Below are 27,856 nucleotides of genomic sequence, written 5' to 3' on the forward strand. Positions count from 1 at the left end.
TCAGTTGGAGTGTGGGTTACATTTGCAGAATTTGGAGTTAAGGGCTTATGAGGGATGAGGGATGCACATAATGAAATTAATCCTATTTTTTACATATGTCAAATTTTTTATTCAACTTTTTACAAACTTTTAAATTACCTACTAGCAATTTGTCAAGACAAAAATCCCTTTTTTTGAGAAAAAGTTTCGCATGTACACATAATAAAAAATACCTTTTACTTTTAGACATCGAAAAAAAATACTCCTGAAATTTTAGAAAAAAGTTCTTCAGGAACCGTGGCAAGTAACTCTGCAAATCAATACAATGCTAGTATCAGTGACCCTAATACTGCAGATAATGCAGACTTTTGCTGCACTAAAGTCGTATTCAGGTAATACAATTTATTGTGAAATATTTTATGAAACATTTTTCATAATTATTGGCTATTTTTATAGGTGGAGAAAAATCTGATCGAGTCACTAATGCCATAGTATACATGATAGTGAAGGACAACATTCCTCTTAATACCATTGAAAAAGACGGTTTCAGACATTTGTTAAAAACTATTGCACCACTTTATAAAATACCTAGCAGGAAAATGATAACGAAACTTATTGATAATAAATATGATATTTTAGCACAAAATGTGAAAAACAGGTTAGAAAGGATTGAAAATTTAACTATTACATCTGATATATGGACGGACACACTCAACACTAAAAGTTTTTTAGGAATAACTCTTCATTTTTATTATGAAAATAATTTAAATAGTATTACAATTGGTGTTCATGAATTAAATGAGAGTCATACAGGAGAATATATAGGCAACTGTTTAAATACATATGTGAGCAGTGAAAAATAGACCTCGAAAAAGTAACTGCTGTTGTCACGGATAATGGAGCCAACATGGTAAAAGCAATTGCAAATATTTTTGGAAAAAGTAAACATTTACCCTGCTTTGCCCACACCCTCGATCTTGTTGCTTCTAAAATAATTATTGAATCCGACAATATTAAAGTAATAACAAATAAAGTTAAAAATATTCTAACTTTTTTCAAACAATGCGTAGTGGCTGCTGATAAATTGAGAAAAGCTCAACCCCAAGAGGACATTTTAAAATTAGTTCAGTCAGTTCCTGCAAGATGGAACTCAGTTTATTATATGCTGGAAAGATTTTTAAAACTCTCAATTTATGTAGCACTAATATTGCTAGAAAATAGTAAGGGTCAATCTATGATAGACGGACTGGAAATGGAAACAATTAAAGATGTCTTGGAAATTTTAAAGCCAGTTGAAGAAGTGTCCAAGGAAATATGTGGGGAGAAGTATCTCACAATATCAAAAATAATTCCCGTTGTTAACTGCTTAACAATGAGAATGAAAAAACTAAAGCCTTCAACAGAAGCAGCAAACGCATTACTTCAAACCACACTGATCGAACTTAAACATCGATTTGGAGCAATAGAACAAGTGTCTTTGCTTGCAATCTCCACACTTCTTGACCCCAGGTTTAAGAAGTTACATTTTAACAATATATTGGCCTGCTCTCAAGCTATAAAATTTATAAGTACCACATGTAAAGATGATATTTTATGCAACAAAACCATTGCATCAGTTCAGGTTGAAAACGAGAATTTAGAGGATAATAATATATGGTCACATCATAAGCAACTGGCAAATTCATCAGGCAGTTCAAAAAACGACATGGACGACGCTCTCTATGCTGACTTAAAAGCATATTTAAATCTTCCTACAGAGCCGCTGGAAACGGATGTATTTTTATATTGGAAGAATGTCATGGCAAGCAATCCCCTAAAAAAAAGCAGCAATAAAATATTTATCAGTAGTAGGGACATACTGGAATTTGTAATTATGTTTCAATTTCTAGAATAATTATTTTTGTCTTACGTTTTAATGTTTTCTGTTGTTCGGTTTTAATTTAAGTGACGACAAATGGCAAATTTTCACTTGTAGTTATTTCGAAATAAATGCTGTTAATAAATAATATTTTAATAAATAATACTAAAAATATCAGTATTGACCATACCAGTCCGCGCTAATTTAACATTTTTAAAAAATATATATATTTAGTTAAATCGTATCGGTACTGAACTTATCGATATTGTAACCAACCGGTACTTTTAAAACGATACGATACGATTCGAAATACCGGTACTTTCCTCAGTATCGCACATCCCTAGTTACGTCTACTGCTGGTGCCGAATTCTACTTTTCAAATATGTTGTAGATTTGGTTTTTGCGGTCTTTTGCTTGGAAAATATATGATCTGATTTTATCCCATTCTTCTTTATATTTGCGATCGTTGTTGTGCTCAATTTTGTTGCATCTGCGGCTCGCTCTATCACATTCTCAATTTGTGCAATTCCGTTTCGGACTTGTTGTTTATGTCCCATTATTTGTGATTAATTATAATAATATTTGTTAATTGTTAAGTTTGTTAATAATACGATAAATACTACAAGATTTTTTTAAATTTTTTTGGGAATGAAAGTATATACACGAATATAAAAATATAATAATATGCTGCTAAAATAAATCATTTGTTAATTTCTGAACGTATAAAAATACATAGCAGACTATAAATTTCTGAAGGCGATGGTAAAGTTTCTAACCTAATATTGATTGGCAAAAATATCTACGCCATACGTTTTTTCTCACCTGGATGACGTAACTACAAATGAGTATAATTTCGACTTTACATCAATAATACAATATCAAATTCCAAAATAATATTAAATTTGCCAGTTCTACGAATAATTTTTATCTTAAAACTGCTACAATTTGATTGAAATCATTTGCCTTGTTCACCTTTTTAATTAAATAAGGTTTTGCAGTAAGTTGATCAACCTCTTCTCTTCCTGGATCTTTCAGTCCTTTTGTTACTCGCCTCATTTATAGTTGATTTGATCATTCACTCACTATTGCTATCGAGAGCCTTTTTTTTTTAATTTTGTGTCCCTTATAAAATAATTCAAATTTCAAACAATAATGTATGAAAAAAATGCACTTTTTGCAATTTTGGTCAATCAAGTTTTAAATTTAAAATTGAAAAATTAATCTAAATAATCAATTCGGTTTTCCGATTACCGTTGTTTTCGTTTTCACAAGCGTAAAAAATAATGGAGAAAACAATAGCTTTTCTTTCATAAGTGGAAGTCTAAAGTAACACAACTACCGAACCCTAACCACAAAATTAAAACAAAGTAGTACAAAGAAATTGAAATACTAAGCGCATTTAGCGCCTTTAGCATAATTTCAGGTAGTCTGAAATACAAATGATTTTGAAACCAATAATTATGTTTTTCAAAATTAAAAAATTAAACAAAAACTAAAAAATTCACAATTTTTAGTGATACGAAAAGAAAAGAAATAAAAACCTATAAAATTAATTGGTGAAAACTTATTTCAAATTAAACTATAATTTTAAAGAAAATCATATGAAAAATAATAGAGTTTTCTTAGAGTATTACCTGCATATTCATTAGATTGGCAATCAAATCCCTTTTTATACCAGAGTATTGCTTGGTTTAAACTATCTTTATCAGTATAGTTTGATTCTGTAAATTTGTCTTTATAGATCCTTCCACACAAGCATAGCATATCAGGAAAATGGTTTTCTTTCTAAAAAAAATAAAATATAAATGCTGTGCAAAACGTGGTGATTTTTGACGAGTATAAAGATTTCTGACAAATGTAAAGACCCTCGCTTTACCCGGATAATAATTCATACGAATCAGACATCACCTCATTCATAACATTCATGCATCAAATTTACATTCATCCTTGATGCGACAATATTTTTCAATTCATTTCAATTGAAATTGTGTACGTTCGATTTTTTTTGTCCTAGGGACGAAAGTAACAAACATTCAAGATTTAATGGGGGAGAGATCATAAAAATAAGTGTTTAAATATATACCTCCTTTAGTGCTTTAATACATTCTTGCAAAGCCTTTTCTCTGTCACCTTCCTTTTTTCGACGATTCAGTGCGAAACAATATAAAAATATAATATAGGAATTGATATATTTTTTGGCAGCAGGTACTGTGTTTAAACCTTCCACTAGATGTATCATCGAATCGTAGGCTTGAATGTCCCTAAAGCTTAACAGCAAGTCCACTATTGTTTCACCTAAATATTAAACAGTTACCCAAAAATATTTAAAACTCCCTTTATTATTTACCTGAGAGAACATTCGGGTCATCTAGGCGTTTCTTAATTTTCTTCAAAGCCTCCTTCCTTTCGGTTCCGCTTTTAAGTTCATTAATCTTTTTTAAATCTGCTAAGAATCTCTCTTTCATATATGTCCTAAACAGAAAAAAATTAATATAAATACAACTTGTTTTTTAACAACAATAGCCTAATGTACTTGCTCTGAACTTCAACATCTTTTAACAACTTCTTTAATTTTTGATACAAAAATTCATCATTCTTCATTTCTTCCCCTCGATCTGTTCGATTTGGACAAGTTGTAATGCATGAAAGGTCTGATAGCTTATAAGAAATAAATGGATAGTTTGAACAGGACAACTAAAATAAATTTGCAAATGATAAAGATAAAAAGTTTGCAGCTAAGTAAAAATGTCCTCACTCTTACCGTAAGCCTTAAAGTGACTTCCGGATCGCAGTCATTATAGATAAGAATATTTTGCTTCATATTAAAACTTTCCCTTACTCCTAAATGATAAATTAAAGTGGTTTGTTGAGTTGGTAAAGATATATCAATTATAACAACATCGGCATTATAAAAACTGCTGACTACATTAGCTTCTCCAAAATCCAGTTTTTCAAACTAAAAGAAAAAATATATAATTAGTAGTAAAATTGAGTTCATTACCAAAAAGGAAACTTCGTAGATTTTGTAGATAATTTTTGAAGTATAAAAACAAATGCTAACAGCCATTTCATTAACGTATAATATTTATTTAAAGAAAAACAATGCGAGAAATCCATACATAGGTTTTTGACTAAATAATAAGCCCTCAACTAATATACGCTACATACTAATTATTAACATAATCAGAGCGTTTTTTTGTATGCGATTTTGCTGCTTTTCATTTAAGTTTTGAATTTAGCTGAGTTTAGTTATATGCGTATTTAGTGTATTCGCATCTCTATACTATACTATCATTCTCTATACTTCTGATCCGGGGAAACCAGAAACGTGTAGGTCTTGTCAGTGAGGAGAGTTGAAAACTTAAGAAATACCACGTATAACTAACACTACACTAACTCAAGAGTAGTTAGCTTTAATTAGTGGAAGGGTTAAAAATTAATAAGAAGAAAAAGAAGATGTTTTCGTAAAGTTTAAACCAGAAAAGGAACTTTAAGAAATCTCTTTTTAATTTGGCTAAGGTTAACCCTCAGTTACAGGGTATCCCTAAAAATGTAACGTTCTACCCCTAAAGGATCCGAGAGACCCGCAAAATTTTAGTCTAAGGTAACATTTTACTAGTCTAATAGCATACATATCTTAGAAACGTATTATGGCTTCTGTTGATATGGGTGGATGCTCAAAATAAAATGAGCAGTTATGTGTCACAAGAGGTACCCTCAAAAGGTTAATTTATGGAATTATTTATCTTTAGGAAACGTTTATATTATTTACAAGATAACTTGTTCGGCAAAAACTATGAGAAAATAAAAATATTTATACAGCTTCGCATATCGCAGTTTTTCATTGATTAGGAAGGACAAGACTCTTCTTAAAATAACTAAAATCAATTGTACATTCAGAAAAATGTTTAAGAAAATATCGGGAATATAATATATTATATTTAAAAAAAAACTAGAAAATATAATTTTATGTGATTTTTGCATAATTTTTTTATAATTTTCTATTTTTTGGTAAAAAAACAAAAAATTCTTACTTAAATAATTTTAGCTAAACGAAGATTGAGCAAAATATACTTTTTAATTACGGATTTTTTTAATACGTTTCACGTTGTTTAATGGTCAATTTTTTAATGAGTGACGTAATATCCATTTCCCGTAACATAGAGCAATTATCCCAAATCTTTTCGCAAAAAAGCTTTTTTTATTAGATCCCGTACCAAATAACTTTTGAACGATATTTTGAACAGTACAACTAATATAAATATGCAAAGAAAAAAATTATCCAGATAGATAAAAATGTCTCACTTTTATCGTAAGCCTGTGACTTCCGGATCACTGTCATTATAGATGAATATTTTGCTTCATATTAAAACTTTCCCCTACTCCTAAATTATAAATAAGACCTGTTGACGTTACTTAGGTTTTCTGAGATTATTTGATAAAAGTTATGTGTGAATACTTTTAATATTAGCGGTTCCGTGTCCATATAAAGTTAGGACACATTACTACCAAAGTTTATTTTGATGAAGTCGCAAAAAAGACGTCCGATATGGAATACCCAATATGTATTGGTCTAACACAGATCACTTTGTTTGTGTGAACCACATATTTGTTCCCTTATATGTACATATGTATAAGTACGATGGACTCCCTATACTATATACTCTTTAAGCATTTTCTCCCGATGGTCTTGATGCAGACCCATGTCGCCACGCAAATAAGGCTTCTTTCGCTTCTTAAGTTATCCTCCAATCCATAGGCTAACTTAGGTATCTTAGATATCGCCAGATTCCATCGTTATTAGAAAATCACCCAAACAACCTCGTTCTGCGCTGAAACTTTTGTCATGACCAGGTAAAAGAGCTTTTCACCAGCCACTACTTCAATTAACCCAAGAACCTGTCCGACCTCTGCATTAGATTGGCGCACTTTATTTAAATTCAAACTTCTTCTTGAAAACAATGGCTATACCTGTAGAGAACATAATTTAGAAATTTTTACATATAATCCTTTGCGCCTGTTTGGAACTTTACAACCAATACATACAACAACTATTACATATCATTCTTATTGTACCGCTATATTCGCTGGCATTTTAAATAGATATACGAAATTAATAGCCTTTTAATCTACCAAACCACTTAACCCTCAGGGTTTTTGAACTAGACTAGCCATTTTAAAGCCCAGTCATTTCTCAGCAAGAATTTCTTCTAAGATTTTGTTAAAATGTTAATTGCATCCTTTGGGATTAACCACTCTTTTGCAATGTTACTACTTTCATTAAATATCTATTAATGGTGATATTGATGCGCTCTACCATAATAGCTATTCAAAGTTCATCTTCAATCTTAATGAAAGAACTTGCAAGATTTGATACCACGCAGAAAAGGTTGCTAATAATAAACGTTGTTAAAATTATCGGGCGACTGTAATAATTACATAAATCATATGTAATATTAGGAAGTATTAAATATGGAAAATGCTTATTTTGCGAAATACATCGGGCAAACAAGAAAATCAATTAATGTCAGATTTGAAAAACATGCAGCTCTTGTGAAATATGGAACAGTTGAAAAATCAAGTTTGGCTAGACATATTTTAAATATTGGCCTCTTTGTAGAAATAGACAACTTAAAATTACTAAAACCTGTTAATAATAAATGAAAATTAGATGCATACGAAAGCTTAGCAATACAGAAAAATTTGAAAAAAAAAACATTTTTAGTCAATTTGTTGCTTGTTTTTCTCATAACACCCAATCGTGGATTCCGGGATTCATGCTAATTTTTAGTTGTCGTATTTATAGAAAACGCAATGTTCACTAAATGCTAAACCCAGTTTTAGTATTTGGAAAGATTACAAGACAATGTCACAGTTGCCCAACTAATAAAAAATATTACAACAACGAAAAAGGAATATAATTCTGATATAGATAAAAATGATGAAAAAAAAACTTTACACTTAATTAAATAAACATCATACAAGTTATGTTTTACCTCGCATAAATGTATACAGTGTGGCCCAAATTGGGTGTACATGTATGGGTATCTTGGAAACTAAAACAATAAAAAAAACAATAATAATTGTTTATACGACAAATTGCCTCCGTAGTCATGGCCTCCGCATCCGTGGCCAACTCCGCGAAAAATAAACTATTTAATGTTTTGACGTAAACATAAAATATTTTCATAAAGTGTCATACATCATTTTAAAGGGAAAAAAAAGATCTTTTTAATTTAGCAAAAAAACAAAATGACCGCCATAAGAAAAAAAGAAGTTAAGGATGGAATATCAGAACCGAAACGTCGAAAACAAAAACTGAATTCAGGTATGCGTTGTCCTTAAAAAGTTGTCCTAATAATGTTCTTACAGATTTTAAAAATACGTTGAAATAAAAAAAATACAGCCCTTTTTCAAAAATGCAACTTTTTGATTATTTCCAAATATTTCAAAATCGAAAAAATATAAAATCGTTCTGAAAGCGGCACTTAATTGGTAACTAAATGCCCTACAACTTTCCCCATTTAATCAATTTTCTATCTCTTATAGTTTCCAAGATACCCATACATGTACACCCAATTTGGGCCACACTGTATACTCAGTTCCCAGTATTTAAAAATAAATCAAACCGATAAGTGAAGTATCATCTATAAACCAATATATATATTCGTAAATTATAGATACCTACATTTTGTGCATCTACGAGGATTGTATTATTTGTGATACCTGTGGTCCTCGGCCTGCCCTTGCCTTGGTACACAACTAGATGACCATGGAGTCCACCTGGTGTGTCTCAAGAAAGAGTGACTTCAGTGGTGGTTGGACAATATAGTCAGGCAGAACTAAGCCATGATGCACGTCGGGAAATCCAAGAGCAGCTGAAGTGTATGTTTATAGAGCTCTGACCATGAGTTTGGATATGTGTGGTAAAAATTTACATGGATTGAGAAAGTGGATAAGGCAACAATTGAATAAATAGATGAGGAGGTTCAAATGGTGGTTACAAGGGGTAGAAAAGGTCTAAAAAGAAATGTGAGATATGTCTGTAAACTCAGGAATTTTTCAGGCAAGCAAAATATTATTCCAGTAAAATTTCGCATAACTTTGAAGTTGTAAACTTTAAGCTAAAAGCAAAATAAATGTAAAAATTTAAATTATTAGAAAAATTTCAAAAATAAGTTGACTGTATGAAAACTTACCAACAACAAAGTTGGAATGCGGCCTTTTTTTGATCTTTAGCACAAAGAAAAACAGGAAACCCTAAAAACTATTTAGTCTGTTCCTTTAAAACTACCCTAGGCAAGACTATAAATTAAACACACAAAAATCAGACCTAGATAGGACTTTCCTTCAAAAATCCGCTTAAAGCAAAACAATCTAGAGTCCTTCAACTCTCAGATGAAAAAGTTTATTATAATTGTAAGCTTTGTTTATGTATATGTTAGGTGTTTTGTGTATGTTATGGTCTGATGATGCTCTACTCAGGCGAAACATGTAACCTTTGTCGTTTTATTAAATGTTTCTGTAGATTTTGTGTTTCTGCCTTTTATAAAAACATTTGACCAGCATCTCTGGGAAATTAGATGAATTTTTTAAAAAGTAATAATAGTAGTTAGTATAAACGTAATTAATTTTATGCTTATTACTACATATCAAAAATTGAAATCTACATTTAAACAAATTATATAAATTTAATAAAAAATTTATCTTCATCTTAATTAGTAATAAAACACTAATAAAAATTGAAAGTCCCAGATTTTACCCTAATGAACCAGTGCACTTCAGAAATGTAGACAGTCCTTAGCATAAACTAGGTAGTACTGTAAGACCTCTAAGTATATGTACAAGCCACAATAAAAGCTGAAGAAAATCAGAGAGAAGAAAATCAATATTTAGGTTCGACAATTAATATGTTTTTCTGAAAAAAAAAACTCATGACATTTTGACCAAAGGAGGGAGAAAGTAAACTCAAAGTCCAAGTCTCATAAATCAAGCGTCTATTAAAGTTTACGCGTTTCGCCGCATTAGGGCATCATCAGACCTATCTAAATACAAAAACCACACACTCACTCACACTAACATAAATAAAAAAATATAAAATAAAATAAGTTTACACCATCTTTGAGAGTAATGGATGATTATTTTGGCTCATGACATTTTACCTAGAATAAAAATATATGAAAATAAAGAGCATCGAATTTTGCTAAAGCAACCATCGCATCCCAATTTTCAGATTAACACTGGCAAGGTAATTCAAATGGTGGTTTTTAATGCTATTCAACTGGGCTACCTAACAAAGATATTAAACAAAATCATATATATAAAAGTACTTTTCTAATCTAATAATGGTTTTCCTTCTGTTTCAGATCTGATGTATGAAAAGGGAGATCTATGTCATGTCTATGTATACCTTCAGTGTAGTAAACACCAAATTTAAAATGAATTATCTGATGAAACTATGGTTGAGATTTATGTTACCCTGACAAAAAAATTAGCTGTTAATGTTAAATACTTGTCCTTAAAATTAAAGAGAATTAGCTCAGCAGAAATATTTTGTTTTTGTTTTAAAATGAAAATGTAACAAATTGTATAGTATATAGTAATAGTTAGTATTTAAACTTTGTTCAGTCGTGTTTCATTGGATTTCTCGCTCTATTAATTGCGATCTCGATCTATTAATTTTAGTATAGTTTTAATCTTTTCCGAATATGTTAACATCGTTAGCGAAACACGTGTCGAAAATGAAATAAAGAGTTTTGGTTAGTGGCAAAACGGTGTTGTGCTTTGAGTGTCATTTCAAGGTCCATGGTTCCAACCATAGGACTATGATGTAAATGTTAACTATAGTGTCAGATGTCCTGGTGCGGTTTTAAAGAGTCTTTTGTCTTCATATACCTTTATAAAAACAAAAAAATTGAATCACAAGCCTCATTATTCAAATATATTTAAAATGAAATTTAAATATATTTTTATTTAAAAATATCTGGCCAAATATGCAGGTTTGTAGAAGACATGCCCTGAGTTTTTAGGGGAAACACTTGACTTATCTATAAGTCTCATCACCTAATGTATGGTGGTTTGAGGTAGTGCTTGTCGAAGACAACTTAAACCATTAAAAGTTGCACTTAAACCATTAAGTGCTACCTTAAATTTTTGTTTAATAGGTTAAAAAAAATAAACGTACTAACAATATAATATTCTCACATAATATAAATACTATTGAGTGAGTATATTGAATTATTATTATTGTGGTATATAATATTAAGGGGGCGTAGCCGTGCCTAAAAAATCACTCCGCGAGATTTAAGTCGATTAAGTAAAAGGCCAGAAAACCGATGTTTTAAGTATAAGTAACCAGTCAATCTGGTTGTTATATATCTCCATCCAACATCTTCTATAACCTAGAAAATACAGAAAGCTCAAGAGGTCAAGTCAATCTATTACATATCATCAGATAAGATGAGAAATTAAACACTTTTCTCTAAAAATCACACAAGAGGACTGGAGGGTGGCTTTCCAATAAAAGCAGATTCTGGTACATGAACGACTCAATGTCTAAGTAAGATTTATGAGCCAAATTAGTGACAAAAATACTGACAAACCTTGGCAAGTATTGCAAAGAGAGGATTTTGTCAAAGTATTCCAGGCTGAAGTAGCCGCCATTCAACGCAGTACAATATATATACTGAAGAAAATATAAAAATATATTATACTATAGCCAAGCGGCCATGAAAGTAATTTGCTCACACAAGGTAATCAAATCCAGACTAGTAAAATATTGCTTGAGTGCTTTACAGAGTATAGCCATTTCCAATAAACACTAGCATAGCATAGTTAAGAATATGGAATTAATTACCTATATTCTATTAAGGAGGTTAGTTACCGGTTCTCTGGCGTTTAACCCCCTCCCGTCATTAGATACTTTTAGCATGTAAAGTTGGTAGTTAAAATATTGCATCTAAACCTTTATAAGATTAGAAAAAGTGTGGTACAGAATTTATCGTGGATAATTTCCTTTTGTGAAACTAAATATCTGACTTTACCAGAGAACCAAGTGGGTACACAGTCAAATTTTTTAGTTCTAAGTAAAATAAAAACAGCTAAATTGTCGCAAATTTTCAATAAATGTCGATAAAACTATTTTTGTTGCTTTTTTTCGCATTGAATCAAACAAACTTTTAAGATATACAAGTTTCAATAGGCAAATATTGTAACGGGTGTTGATTTTCTTGTTCAGGCTTCAGAATATTTCTGAGGGTTATCACCTTACCAAAACAGTTAAGAGTCAACAAGAGGTGGAAAATGTCTTGATAATGTATTCCTAGATTCTGCGATGCAACTAAGTTGTATTGAGGTATGAGATTGGCATGGTCTTTTCTGATCACAAAGCTCAAATTGATAGGTTTAAAGTCCAAAAAAAAGTTAAAGGTATTAGAGATTCAGCTCTACTTATTAGGCCTATAACAGAAAGAGCTAAGAACATATTCCTTAACAAAGTGTCAAGCATAAATTAAGACTATTTACTGGAAACTCCACCAATGTTGAAAAAAAAATTAATTGTTTTATGAACATTCTCAAAAGCTACTTTTCTGACTCCTTTCCACAAAAAACCTATAGAGTAAGATCAGACCAATCTAACAAAATCACATGGTTTACAAATAATATATCAGTTATTTGAAAATATCTGCCTTTTTTAGAATAATTTTATAAACAACATAAAAGTGAAATAGCTTAAATATTTTTAAGAAATCTAAAAAGCAATATAAAAATGAAATAAAAAAAGCCAAGATTACATCAAACAATCATATAATCTCAAAAACAAAGAATCCATAGAAAACTATGTGGAACATTATTAACAAACATAGGGTTGTTTTAGGTACATCATTGTCAAAACAACAAACCAGTTTAGTGTGTATTTCTCTTAAATTGCGAAAAACATACCCAAATCAAACACACATGTTCTTAACATCAATATTAACTATATAAATTGCTTCTCATTCTCTGAAATAACCTATAGCCAAACACGGGATAATTTAATAAATAGCCTAGAAAACAAAAACATCCATAATATATATGGATTTGATGTAAATTCTATTAAAATAATCACAAACATTATCATAGAACCACTCACAAAACTAATAAATTTATTTACTACTTTAAACACAATAGATTTCCTTCAGTTCATAAAAAAGCAATTATAATATAAATCTATAAAAAAGGGGACATGGAAAAGGAAGAGCCAGAAAATTATAGGCCAGTTTCATTGTTTCCAGTAATTTCAAAAATTATTGAAAAATCCATATCAGTACAAGTAACAGCATTTTTTTGAAAATTATGACTACTTCTCGGCATCTCAGTTTGGTTTTAGGAAAGATAGGACCACTGTGCTTGGAATTCTTCACTTATTATTATACATAGTAGTCCTTTTTATTTTCATAAGCTGCAATTTAATACTGTTGTGTTCTGTGACTTGAGCAAAGCATTTGACTGTGTGGACCACGCAATTCTCTTGGAAAACTCCAGAAATACAACTCTACTCCTCATAGCATAATATCAACTCAATCATATGTTAAAATGGATTATTTCAACTAACTATAGAATTGTGTTTTTAGAGTGAATAACTCATTTGTTTTTTCATTTTAGTTTGGGTACTAAATGGGTTTACTAATATAGCTTTTCATGTTGATAATTTGTTGCGTTTGTTAATCATTAACAAACTAATTTTTTTATGTTGATAAATAACTTCAAATTATTACTGGAATTTTTAATAGCATAAATATATCACACAATACCTTATGATAGCATTGTGAGTTCAAGCAGGTAATAGTGATTATACAATTGTTATAGTGTATTAGTTTAGGTTGAAATTGTAAAAAGCTGTTATGAAAGTATCGGGAGGTTATCAGGGGAGTGTTGTTATTATAGGGGTACCCCAGAGTTCTGTTCTGAGGGCCATACTTTTTTTGATTTATATCAATTGCCTTACAAGTTCTGTGTGTGCACAGTAAATGACCAAGCAATGGTTCTGTGTAGATAGATTACTGCTCAATGAAACACAAGCCAATAAGATTGTTTTTTTCTCTTAGGAATCAGAATGAGAATAATTGTCATGAGACAATGTCAGATTTCTTGGGGTACATTTGGACCCCAAGCTCCAGTGGGGTGAACACATAGAAGTTAGCAAAGAATCTGTATGTACTTATGAATCTGGTAAATAATGTTTCGCATGAAGTCACCATGACACAGTTCAATGACATCTAACATGTACCATTCTGGTCTTGAGGCTTGCAGCAGTGTGCTCAAGAATCTTTAGTTAGCAACATAAGACTTCTGGTCTCGGTTTCAGGGATGACTGCAGACTTTAGCAGGCTTATAGGTTTATAAGAATTTTCACTCTGCCTTCCTTGTACATATTTGAAAATCCAATGTTTGTTAAGAAAGGTGGGGGGAACTACGATACACATAAGAATGTACACCACCATGACACAAGACATAAGTGTGACCTGGTGTCTTTTTTTTTAAATTTTTATAAAGTCCACAAATTACCTGTTTTTAAATTTTTAAACAATGTTATTGTAATACTAGCTTTGTATGCCTTTTTTATTATTTATTAGTAAGATATGTTAACTATCACTTTTAGACAGTTTAAGGTACCACAGATTTGTAGGTGTAATTACACCAAAGATATACAGTGCTTTCATTTCAAAACGATCCACCCTTAATAACTTTCTTAAAAAAAAAAAAAAAAAACACGTCAAATTAGATATACAGGAGGATGTTTAATTATGCATTTACTGAAGTTCTCTCAATCACCTCACTTTAATATGTCAAATAGGAACCCCCATCGTGTCATACATCATAGTAAGGAGCGTAAAATTCTCTATTCAACGGTACCAAAAAAAAATGAAATCGGTAAATGTGTAAGTAAATAGTTAGCGAAAATGTTTAGAAATAATGAATATTTTATTTATGCCAAACTTTGGTATGTCAGATGGCTACCCCATGGTGTGATACATTATTTTAAAGGGCATTCATTATGCTATCAATGGTTGTAAAAAAAAATAAAAATGATTGACCAAGAAGCAATTAAAGTGTAAATCGGTAGGGTAGTCAAAGTCAAAGTCAAAGTCAAAATATACTTTATTTGCCAAGTTTACAAACTTATGCTAAAAGCTTCCTAATCCTAGAATTTATAATACAAGTATTTATTTGGTTATACAGGACAAAAACAGAATACAGAATCGATTTTGATTGTACATAGAAGCATATTTTATATAAACAAGACAAAACCAAATAATTTTAAATATTAAAATGAATCGTTAAAATACTCTTCAATGCTGTAGTAAGCTTTTGGTAAGATTAATTTCTTTAGTTCTCTCCTAAACTTTTTAAGGTCTGTAACAGTCCTAATCGAAAAAGGAACATGATTAAATATTTTACGACTAATAAATATAAGAGAATTTCTCGTAAGTGAGGAGGTGGGGATTGGAAGAGATAAGTTGCCCACTTGACGAGTATTATGACTGGTACAGGATGGTGGACTTACGGACTTATGTATGAGTGTTGCAGTTTCCAATATAAAGAGTGAGAAAACTGTTAAAATTCTTTCAGCTACAAAAAGAGGTTTACAAGAGACCAACTTCCAACACCACACAGATACCTTAATGCTTTTTTCTGAATAGTAAAAATCATGTTAAGGAGTCCCTTGGAGCACAATCCCCAAAATGGCAACCCATAACGGATATGAGAGTCTATTAAGGCGAAATAAACTGAACGAGCAAACAACCCCCCCAGCTCATGCCTGGCAACCCTGACTGCAAAACAACCAGAAGAAAGTTTAGCAGCGAGGCCCAAAACGTGGTTGTCAAACCTCAAACTCTCATCAATGAAGAGGCCGAGAAATCGACAATAATCCCTACCATGTAGTGGGCTCTGTTCATCAAACAAAAAACCCTCTACATTACACTTAAAGCCCAGAACAAAAGTCTTATCAACATTGAATACAAGCTGATTGCAGATGCACCACTCTTTAATTTTGTGAAGGTCCTCTACTATGAGAGATCTGACTACTTTTTGATCTTTGTTATGCCACAGAATTGTAGTATCATCGGCAAACTGAACCATCAGTCCATGCAGTGATAGAGAGCTTAAGTCATTAACGTATAATAAAAACAAAATAGGACCCAACACTGACCCTTGAGGTACACCACATTTAAGATGTGCTATCCCTGACGAAAATCCAGATGCAACCACCCTCTGTGTGCGGTCAGACAGGTATGACTTCAACCACCCCAAAGCCACTCCCCTAAATCCATAAAAATCAAGCTTTGACAGCAGTATTCCATGATCCACACAATCAAAGGCCTTGGACAGATCACAGAACACCGCTGCTGCAGCCTCCTTGGAGTTCATAGATAGATACACATTCTCCAAGAATCTGAAAATGGCATCCTGCGTGCCCCTAGATGACTGAAATCCATACTGATTAGGGGACAGCACATTGTATTTGGTCAAAAAAGAGACAATTCTCTTTTTTGCAAGCCGCTCAAGAACCTTGGAGAGGGTAGACAAAATTGATATGGGACGGAAGTTAGAGGGTCGGTCCAAGCTACCACCCTTATGAAGAGGGATAATCATAGCTTCCTTTAAACAGGATGGAAACTCGCCCTGAAGAAATGACTGATTGACTGCCCAAACCAAAGCACCCAAAGCGCTCGCAGGCAGAAGTAACAACAGACGTGAAGAGATACCATCGGAACCCGAAGACCTATGATTCTTCAAGCACTGAATTGTTTCAAGGACCTCGGTGGCATCTACAGGGTGGAAAAAAAATGATTGGTTGATAGCATTCCGATTAAGATACTGCAATGGATCGCCGTCACTGGGAACTGCTTCCAGTAACTTCTCAGCAATATTAGAAAAATAGTCATTGAAATCATCGGGCCCCAAGTCCGATTCAACCAACCGCCGACGAGAAGACTGCCTACATTCGTTAATGATTAACCAACTTTCCTTCTGTCTGTTACCGGACGAATCTAAGCGCTCATTGTAATACAGTTCCTTTCTGACTTTTATCAGATGCCTATAAATTTTCCGATAATCCTGAAAATAAGACCTGATGAATTGATTGTCAATAGATTTGCGAAGTTTTGCTAAGCATCGCAAATTTTGGGCAGATGTTTTTAGTCCCGCGGTGATCCATGGTTTTCGTCTCTTGGATTTAAGTCTAACCAAGGGAAAGCAGATATTTATTTTATCACGTAATGTATAATAAAAGGAAGAAAATGGTTGTGGAGCAGCCCGGATTGCATTCCAGTTAACAGACGAAATGGATTGAGAAAATAAATTCAAATTGTTCCCGCTAAACACTCTCCCAATGCGGCGGCCAGATTTGTTTTTAAAGTCTTTAAAGTCACCAGGGAATTGGACATACACCCCCTCGTGGTCCGATATACCCACTGAGTGCACTGAACAGGTAACACCGTCCAGATTACTGCAGAAATAATCAATAGTGGTCGATGAAGAGGACGAAATACGAGTGGGTGCATTAACATGCATGGTGAGTGCAAATGATTTGAAGATTCCATCAAGAGAAATTCTTTGCGGTAAGGAAACCTCCGAATAATTAATATTAAAATCTCCAGCCAGGATAACACGCGAGTGAATTGGGAGCCGGGACAGAAGACAATCTAACCTGTCAAGAAATAGACTGATATCCCCAGAGGGCGGGCGGTATATACAAATAACGTACATATTAAACAACTTACAAAAACATACCGAACACTCAAAAACCCGTTCAACTGAGGCATCACTAAACTTATCAACGGTACAGAATAAGTTTTGAAAATGTTTCCTAATTAGAACAGCAGTCCCTCCATGCAGAGAGTTCTGTCTATAATAAACTGACAGTGGTACATACTCATCAATACAAAAACATTCATTAGGTCTAAGCCAATGTTCCGTTAATATAACAATGTCAGGAAAATTAAAATTAGCAAGCAGAAGTTGAAGCTCATCCACCTTATTCCGAAGGGATTGAATATTTAATAAAAATGCACTACAATGCTTTAATTTTGATATTGCAGTTGAATGAAGGGGAGCCTCAACCTCTACGGTCTCATCTATAAAAAAGAGTGAGAACCAGTCACACACTCAGACGCAGTTCCCACGCTTTCGACAAAATTAGGTGATCTATCTAGTTTTAGATGCTTAGAATTATACAGTGGGTTTAAAAAATATTTTTTTATGTGGCCATGTAATATACAAGCCAAATCAGCAAAATGATTAGCATAATTGCATTCAAGTATTCGACTTAGGTCAATGCTGTTTCTATGGAAAGCTTTATATAATGACAGATTACTATTATATACGACACTGCAACCCGGTTCAAAACAAGGGCTTGTCATAACGAGGAAAGTAGTGTTTTTACAGGGAATGATAAAATCGTTAATAATAGATGTAGGAGAATATGTTCCGTTCAACCACAAGATCACCAAATCGTTCTTGGTAAAATTGGAAGCAAGAGCTGAAGCAGTTAGTACCAAATCACGAGTCAAGCAACCAGGTTTTAGAAAATATTGAATGTTGTACACATGTCCCATTTTGTCACGTAAAAGCTTAAGAAACAATCTATCACATTTTCCAGCTACAAACAGAAGCTTTGGACGAAAATCATCAGGTTTATTGTTTTGTTTATTGATCTCAGTACGCACATTCCTGGAGTCAGTGACTGTTGGTACCACCTGCTGAGTTTTCAAGAGCCCAATCTCCAAAAGGTGGCTTTCTTTTTCTGCTTCTAAAACTCTTATAGAAGTCACCATCCCTTCATTAATAGAAGAATACTCATCAACATCTCTTTGTAGCAAAGAAATTTGATGTTTATATGCAAGACTCTCGTTTTCTATAGCGTGAATGTTGGTAATTAGGTCCTTATTTAAATCCGTTAATTTGTCCATTTTGAGTAAAAGGTCCATTTTTTCCTGTTGCAGAGACTTTACCAACAAATTCAGATCATGTTCCTTAGTCTTAAAGTTGTCAATCTCGTAACTAAGTTCATCATTTTTTTTATTGAGAATATCAAGTGTCGATGAAAACTTTCTTTCCGCTTCAAATACTTCATCCTCAAAAACCAGACTATTTCTACGAATTCTCTCTAAGTGTCTATCCTTTTCCCTAAGTTCCTCCATCATACTCTCAATTTTCTGTTCATAGGCTCTAGTTTGACCTTTTTCTTCATTAAAAGTTGTCTGACATCTTTCCGTACACAAAATTTTATAGCCTCCCAACCTTATAACCTCAGATTGTCGCTCGAGGCAACTAGGGTGAAAGATTGAGTTGCAGGCTACGCAGCAGTAATTTAAAAAATCCTTATTTTTACAGCACTTAAAGCTACGATTCATCTTATAAAACTAATATTTCTAAGAATTTAAATGTGCTGCTGAAACCTGAATTTCCCTAAATCCTAATTATAATGTGAAAATGTAAACATAAATACTGAAATGTCAACAGAAACAAAAATAATAACAATACATGCCTTAGATAGTCCATAAAATTTAGTTCAGTCTTATCTAGTGAATAATGTTGAAAATGCCTAGTGGATCCCAGGTGCGAGAATAACAATGGAAATACCATCAATTGTTAGCAGAACTGGGCAGAGCAGCCGTTTAGAAGTTGGAGTGGAATTTCTTTATTTGAGGCTCCCTGTATTGAGAAACACTCCTCTCTTTTTCGTAGTTATCTCCAAAACAAAATTTCCCATATGATGATATAACATTTACTATGAGCGGGCTACTTTAAACCATAAAAATGTGACCAAATAGTGGAGCCTTGGAACATACGTCTGATATTTACAACCAATATTATGAAACTCAAATTTAATTAGTTTAACAAATTTATTTTATTAAATGTTCAAAATGCGCGCCGTTATTAGCAAGACAATAAAAAAGCCTATTTTCAAACTCTTTACGAACATTGGCAAGGGTCTGCCCGCTAATTTCTCTGCATTCTTGAAATATTCTATTTTTTAAATTCTCAATACTCTCAGGTGGGGTTTTATAAACTTTGCTTTTTAAGTAGCCCCAAAGAAAAAAGTCTAGTGGGGTTAGGTCCGGAGACCGCGCGGGCCATTCGATTGCACCACGTCTGCCAATCCACTTTTCTCGAAAATTTTCATCAAGCCACTCTCGAACTACCAAAGTGTAGTGCGCGGTAGCTCCATCCTGCTGAAAATGTATATTATTTTAATTCAATAATATAGCACCATGTTGATCTACTTGATTTTCCATAGATTGGATGATGGGTATATTGCATTTTATAAAAGGTTTAAATAAATTTCGCCAGTCAAATTTTCTTCCAAAAAAAAATGACCCGATTATTTCATTCCCATAAATTCCCGCCCAAACATTAATTTTTTGGGGATATTGGGTATGGCCTTCCCGAAAAACATGCGGATTTTCATTATCCCAGTATCTACAGTTATGTCTGTTCACCAGGCCATGTAAAAAAAAGGTTGATTCGTCACTGAAGCAAATGTTCTTCAATAAATGGGGATCGTCGTCAATTCGCTGGCACATCACTTCACAAAATTGAATTCTCCTATCGAAATCATCTTCTTCGAGTTCATGAAGAATATGAATTTTATAAGGAAAGAACTTATTTTTTTTTTATGTACGGAACCAGTGAAAATATTCGTTAGTTTTGCAGCCTTTGGTATAGACAAAGTGGGATCCATAGCAAATTGTCATAGTACTTCAACTTGGCATGTTTCATCGACAACTCTATTTTCATATTTTTTCTTATTGCAAATCGATCCCGTCTCTTCAAAGTTTCGTACCAATTCTAATAAGTATTTATGGTTCACGTTTTTATCTTGATACCTTTCATTAAATGCTCTCGCGGTTCTGCGAGCACACCGATCTTGAGCTCCATAAAGGAAAATTATTTCTATTCTTTCGGCTAGCGTATAAACCATTTTATTAACTCACTGCTTTAACTAAAATTGAAAAATTGCACGCGTCAAACTGACAGTTTGAACAATAATAAATCGCCTGCTTTTTTAACGCCTTAAAAATGTAAGGTATTGCAGTGTTTTTTTGTACCTATTAGGTAGGTTTCGCAAAAAATATAAGTGAAATAAATACACATACAAAGTTATAAGACTGCAAAGATTTTTGCAAAAAATTTGAAGACACTCTTTTTTCTCGCAAATAACGGTACACATTCTTTACTTAAAAAAATAAATAATTTGCTTGAACTCAATGTACTGTTTGTTACTACACATTTTAACTTCTAAATTGCTTGTATTTTTTTTTGATGATCTATTATAAAAAATGTAAGAATTTTAAAATGATGTAGGTACCACACTAAAAGTATTCATTTAAAATACCAAAGTTTAGCGTAAATAAAATATTCATTATTTCTAGACATTTTCGCTAACTATTTGCTTACACATTTACCGATTTCATTTTTTTTGGTACTGTTGAATAGAGAATTTTACGCTGCTTACTATGAAGTATCACACGATGGGGGTTCCCATTTGACATATTAAAGTGAGGTTAGCTGGAGGTGAGGCGGTGATTGACAGAACTTCAGTAAATGCATAATTATATAAAATAAATGCATATTTTTTTTTTTTTTTTTTTAGAAAGAAAGTTATTAAGGGTGGATACTTTTGAAATGAAAGCACTTGCTACCTAATAGTAAATAGGAGAACTAAAAATCCATTGATATACTGAAGTTCAAAATCTTTATTTCAAACATCATTTGTCATGTTTGAAATAAAGATCATCAATGTTTTGTAAATTATTGTGGTATGTTATATAATTGCTTAAAATTGATTACTTTGTGCTGACAATAAAATAAAGAGTTTTGGTTAGTGGTAAAACCGATTTGAGTGTCATAGGAAAAGTTCTAACCATAGGATTCAGCAAAACAGAAGTTTATGGATGTATCTTTTAAAACCAAATCTCATTTTGCCAAAAAGGCTGAAGTTTTTGCTAAGTAAAAATGGCTAGATTTAGAGATGAAACATTTATATAGTAAACAGAGTATTTTACAGTTAGAAGCATACACACGTTCTAAAAAAAAAACACTTTTAGACACATTTATTTCGAGTACACACATCAAGCATAGAGAGATTTTCAAAGAAACATATTTAACTTTTGCAAAGTAATGGTTTTGATAATATCCAAGAAATACCTGTGTGATATTATAAGGATCTCCTGGTCATGCGATAAGACAGCCAGGTGTATTAAAAGAGTTCTTTCATCTTTGAGTAATTTATTGGGTACAAAAATGAAGTCGATCTCTGATCACTTTTTATAAGATTAACCTACTTAGATACCAGTAAGGCATTGGTTTTGTTCCAAGGTTGCTTACATAATCATAGTTGCAATGAAACAGACAGATAAATGCTCTGTATAAACAATAGTCTGCTGCAAGTGTACCATTGTCAAGTTAATTGACCAGAGTCTAAACTAGTCCGTGAGCTTAATTAAAGACTACATATTGTGGTTAAGCAACAAGCTTTGCAAATACATTTACAACTCCTAACAATAACTAAATTAACAAAACTTTACATGCCACAAAATATTTTTCAATACAACAATTCATGCTAAGAACAACGTGAAAGTACAGCTATGGATAGAGAGGAAATTTCTCTTCCTTTCTAGCAGAGCTTTTCATGAATAAGTTTGGTTAAGATATGTGGATGATGTTTGCCATACTCCACAAAACCAAATGTAATATTGTTAATTTTGTAGAACAACTTAATAACTGTTTTCCACCCATTAAATTTACCTTTGAACAAGAAACAAATACTTTTAAATACAGAACTTCTAGTGACTCTAACCATTGTTTTTGACAGATTTAATAAAGAAAAAGAAACATTTAAAACAGTTAGGGTCAATGGCTATAATAATATGATTATTAATAAGCTGAATAAACGACATAAGTTTACAGTTAATTTGAGGAACTCTACTGAAATGTGGTAGAGTTCTTCAAAAAATTAAAATACAACAAAGCAAACTTTCATTGTGATACCATATGATCCTGTCTTAACGAGAGGCTTTGATGGGTTTTTAAGGACTTAGGACTAAAAATGGTCTATCAAAGTTAATAATTTTTTAAGAAATCAAAAAGATAAAATAAAGGCCAATAGATAGTCTGGGATATATGAGATTACTTGTAACAACTGTTATAAAAATTACATGGGACCAACAAGAAGATCAATTAATGTGAGATTTAAATAACATAAGATGAATAAGAATATGATCCAGTCTATAAAGGTGTTGGAAGTTGAAAAGGATACTTGCTATTCCGATATTTGTGCATTAAAGGAACAGCAAAACTTATCTAAATTTGTTAATATAAATTCTCCAACACAGTTACCATGTAGGCCAAATTCACCCGTTGATAATCGACCTAACCTTTTTTTTGTGGGTGGAAATTGTAGTAGAGTGTTCCTGAAGAAATTGCGTTTGAAGTTTGAAGCTAACTACAAAGTCCAGTGTTTCCTGAAGCCAGGAAGTACAACAATGAACTGATTTATACTGCATCATCTATGGTTAAGGAATTTACAGAAAATGATATGTTGATTTTAATGTTAAATGGTATTTGCTCATCATTCGATATTTAAAAAAAAATTACACATTTACACAGCAATAGTTTAGTGATGACAAGCCCTTACATGTATCCAAGCCATAATGTAATTTATAATAGCAATAAGGCTCTCTATAGAATATTTCATGCAAATAATATTAATCTAAATAGAATTTTAGAGTCTAATCATGCCAGCAACTTTGGATCAGATTTGGTATCATTACTGTATACCCATATTTTAAAACATTTAAAAAGTAGCATTTCATCAAAAAATGTGTCCACAATAAAACCAAGTAATTAACCTGGACTTCTAGATACTGACTGTGATAGGGATTCTTTTTTATAGATAAATACACAGAAGATGAAGCTCACTCACATTCTATAAATAACATTGAAAATAGGCATGCCAAAAGAGCACTGGTTAAAGCCTAATGAATGTTTCTTAATATCTGATTATATTCCAATATCAATTTTTTGTCGGCAACACTCTATACATGAAGGAACAGCTATTTTGGTTAAACAAACAATTGAAGCTTTTTGAATTCTCGCTTTGTTTTTGTAAGCTATTTAATTTATATGTTCTTTGTGTTTATAGACCACCCACAGGAAATATTGGTATGTTCCTGGACAAACTTGATTCTCTATTATCCCAATCGTCTATACACTCCATAGTTATATTGGCTGGTGACTTTAATATTAACTTCACTGATGTAAGCTTGCTATCATATCATACATCCCTTTTAAGTATATTGGAATCTTATGACTTAAAGATGCATGTTCTTTCACCCACATGTATGTTGCACCTGTGTACTTTTCTCTTATTGAGTCCCATCTTCGTTTAAGCAACAAGGGATTATTAAACATAGTTTTTGTGATTCAAAAAAAGGCAGTTAGATCCCTACGTTTCGCTGGGTTAAGAGATTCTTGTAAACCTCTCTTTATATCTCAAAAAATCCTAACTCTTTTTTCTCTTTTTATCTTAGAAACAGCTACTCTTATTCATAAATGTCCTAAACCTCCCTCTAACACTGGTCATACGACTCGCCAGGATAACGATTTTCCCTTACCAATCCCTACATCCTCCCTCACCAAGGACTCACTTATATACCTTAGCAAAAAAATTTACAACCATGTTCCTCTATGTATCAGACAAATTTAAGAAGTTAAAAAATTCAAAAAGGAATTAAAGTGACTTCTATTATCCAGGGCATATTATAGCCTTGACAATTTTTTTAATGATACCTTTTAACCTGTGCTCTGACATCATTTTAGTGCTTTAGTTTTGTTTCCTATTAAATAATTTAATTTACTTCTATTAAATTCTGTTTTATTGACAGCTTTACTTATTTTTTAATTAAATTTATCAAAAAGATGCTTTTTTTTTTTCAATCTGTTTTGTTATGATTAATTTTGGTAATGTGTGTAAATTATATGGTATTTTAGATGTTATGTTTGTTTGAAATTTAAAGTGAATTTGGAATTTTTTAGTTTTTAGGATGCTTGTACACAAGATTTTGTTGTCTTACGTAATATAGCACATTTTCTTTCTTTCTTTCTTTCTTATAGCTCTTGTGAAATATGGGAGAGTTGAAAAGACAAGTTTGGCTGAACATGTTTTAAATACTGGCCACTTTATAAGTACAGATAACTTAAAATTACTTATCTGGTTAATAACAATAGGAAATTAGATGGATATGAAAGTTTAACATTACTCGAAAATCAGAAAGCCACTTTTAACAGGGATAATGGTCCAATCCCTTATAGTCAATTATATAGTTTAGTTAGGGTTTCTTCGTTCAGCCATGCTTCATTGCTTTCTATTCTATTAGTTACATCTTTAGTATACATATAAGGCCACTTGTAAGAAGTTTTAGTTTAATTTTAATCTTCTGTAGAAGATGGAATTAGCAAAACCAATGGATTGAGATTAAAATAAAGATTCCATAACAAAATTCTTAGAGCTGAGATTTTTTAGGTTTAGGTATCATATATGTTTACTGTATATTTTTTGAATAAATAATTATTATGTTACCTTTACTTAAACATGAACACAATGGTCAATGCTGTCTTTCTTGAAAAAATTATGATTTCAGATTATCCAAGGTAAATGAAGAAAATCTAATCTTGGGATTATATGACTCAAAGTTAATATTTAGCATTTTTTTTAGTCTATAAAACACATTTGGCTTAAAGAAAATGGTAGATTATCCACACTTTTGAGCCAGATGAAACAAGCTGTAATAATTTTAGATCCATAATAGCTGCTAGAACTAATATGTTTAAATCCCCAATAAATATTATTTATAATTGGGTTAGCCATCTCTCTTTCTATAACTACAAAAATTTAATCCATAACAATAGAAGTTAATTTCTTTAACAGTTTACATTTTTTCTTCAAAAACTTGCATTTAACTGATCAAAGGTTCAAGTATTTGTGCAATTATTGATCTTGTTAGACACATAAGGTATATGCTGTTAATTTCACAAAGATCAAATTTAGATCAATCACGTTTTGTTAGGGGGAAATATAAAAATTAATAATAACTAAATACAGACAATTTACAGAACCATTCTAGAGCTTAAAAATTAAGTAAAGGACATGCATTTTTCTTCTAAATTTTAATGGTCAAATGCATAGGACAATATCACAATTTAGTGACAATAGATATTAAAGCTTAAATAATCAACATTATCATTATAAAATCATAAAAGTAATCTTATTTTAGCAAAAGTTTTGGGATGATCAGCTTATATCTCACCTAAATTCAATCTTGCATCTGAATAAAACCAATTATATAAATTACAATAACCAATTTTAAAATTGCATAAATTACAAACTTATATTAAATTAAAATGAAGGAAAATGCTTAGCTTCTTGTTCACTTGATTTTAATAATATATGGATTCCACTGCTAAAAAGAGAAAATAGTGATCCCTAATGGAAATATATTTTTTATTTGTATTTTCTATTATTTAATTATATTAGGATCACACCCCAAAAAGTAACTTTTGTATTTTTTGGAAAAATTAATGAAATACAAAAAACATAGTAATTTTAATTTTTTTATTTATTTGTTGACCTTGTGCTGAGCACATTTAGTCACAAGTTCTAATTGGAACAACCTCTATAATTTTGTAACAACTAAACCAGACACTCACAACGGACCATGCCAAATTTGGGACTTAAACCCAGAGCCACACGACTGCTAGGCAGGCACATATCAACCACATTCTTCATATCTAATAAATTATTTTATTTAAGAATTATTGGAATTAAATTGAATTACATATAACCAAAGGTTTTGTTAAAGTAATTGTAAGTTCATATTTCTTCTCGATACATGAATAAGTATTGTTTCTTCTTCTAATCAATAATTGAGGGTATGAGATAGTACATTCTAAATTGATGTGTGTAGTGCCATACCATGTATTTTTTCATTGTTTGATGGATACATACCTGAATGTGTGAAAGAGAAGCTCCGACTTGAATACAAGCCATTTTGACATCTTCTAGAGCTTTTTTTCTCTGGGCCACATTTTCATTCTGGCATATATCTATAACACAAACAACTTCCATATGAGGTTTTGTCATTGTGACATGTGTATTTGCAGAATAGTCTGAATGAGACCCAACACTGTCTGTGACACTATGACATTCTAAAAATTCAAAGTTTATTTTAGTAGTGACAAAATAATTTTTAATGAGTCAGTTCTCTACCTGCATCAGACTCGGCTACCATTGGTATAGAAGGCATTTCTGTTAAGATTACACTTTAGCATAAACACTGTTGAGTAATAAAAACAAACAATCTCGCAATAGGAATACAGAAGGTATTTACGGTTATGGTTAGACAGTTTAGTAAATTCAACAAATTCCTACTTTAAAATGTCATTATTATAAGTATTATGTAAATAAAATGCCCCTTCAGATGACAAAACTATCCAAGGAATTTAAAATTTGTTGTTTCTTTGGTTTCTTCCCTTCGCTTTCAATTTTGATCTTATAGCATTACCAAGATTTGAGAGTATTTGAGAATTGATCATTCTTATGAAATTGAGAATTGGGCAATCCGAACTAAAACTGACACATGCTCTCTCTAATGCCTGATTTACAGCTCGCCGCGATCGTCGCTTAACCTCCGAGATGTGCGAAATAAGCGAGGGCGTTTGTACACCACCGCCGCGCCGTCACCGAGAACAAGATGACATGAAGGCACTGAACTAGAGATATACACACAACCAAACTATAGTGCGAAAGCGCACACTTAAGCGGTCTACACACGTCACGATTTATCGTACTGCGTATTGAACTGGAAATCGTGAAAGATATCGTATAAAGCCGCAGTATATTGGTTCTTTTTACACCCAGTCCAATATATGAAACGATTGCAGTAGAGCATACCACAGTACTGTGGGCCGTTA

At 31.9% G+C, this 27,856-nt stretch overlaps 1 protein-coding gene across 2 annotated transcripts in view; it reads right to left on the reverse strand.

Annotated features, from left to right (window-relative positions):
* LOC126742616 (mitogen-activated protein kinase kinase kinase 15) overlaps positions 1-27,514 on the reverse strand; it is a 151,968-nt gene extending 124,454 nt beyond the window's left edge. Inside the window, exons 1-7 of one of the 2 annotated variants that reach the window (XM_050449343.1) lie at positions 27,153-27,514; positions 26,892-27,091; positions 4,599-4,793; positions 4,371-4,531; positions 4,185-4,309; positions 3,921-4,132; positions 3,472-3,622 (exon numbers count right to left, since the gene is read on the reverse strand). In XM_050449343.1, coding sequence (XP_050305300.1) covers positions 3,472-3,622; positions 3,921-4,132; positions 4,185-4,309; positions 4,371-4,531; positions 4,599-4,793; positions 26,892-27,091; positions 27,153-27,189 — 1,081 coding nt within the window. In that variant the 5' untranslated portion in view covers positions 27,190-27,514. The remainder of the gene's footprint in view (positions 1-3,471; positions 3,623-3,920; positions 4,133-4,184; positions 4,310-4,370; positions 4,532-4,598; positions 4,794-26,891; positions 27,092-27,152) is intronic. The other variant, XM_050449344.1, reaches the window with a different exon arrangement.
* Positions 27,515-27,856: the final 342 nt, after the last annotated feature.

This window comes from Anthonomus grandis, chromosome 12, assembly GCF_022605725.1.
Source record: "Anthonomus grandis grandis chromosome 12, icAntGran1.3, whole genome shotgun sequence".
Classification (NCBI taxonomy): Eukaryota; Metazoa; Arthropoda; class Insecta; order Coleoptera; family Curculionidae; genus Anthonomus; species Anthonomus grandis.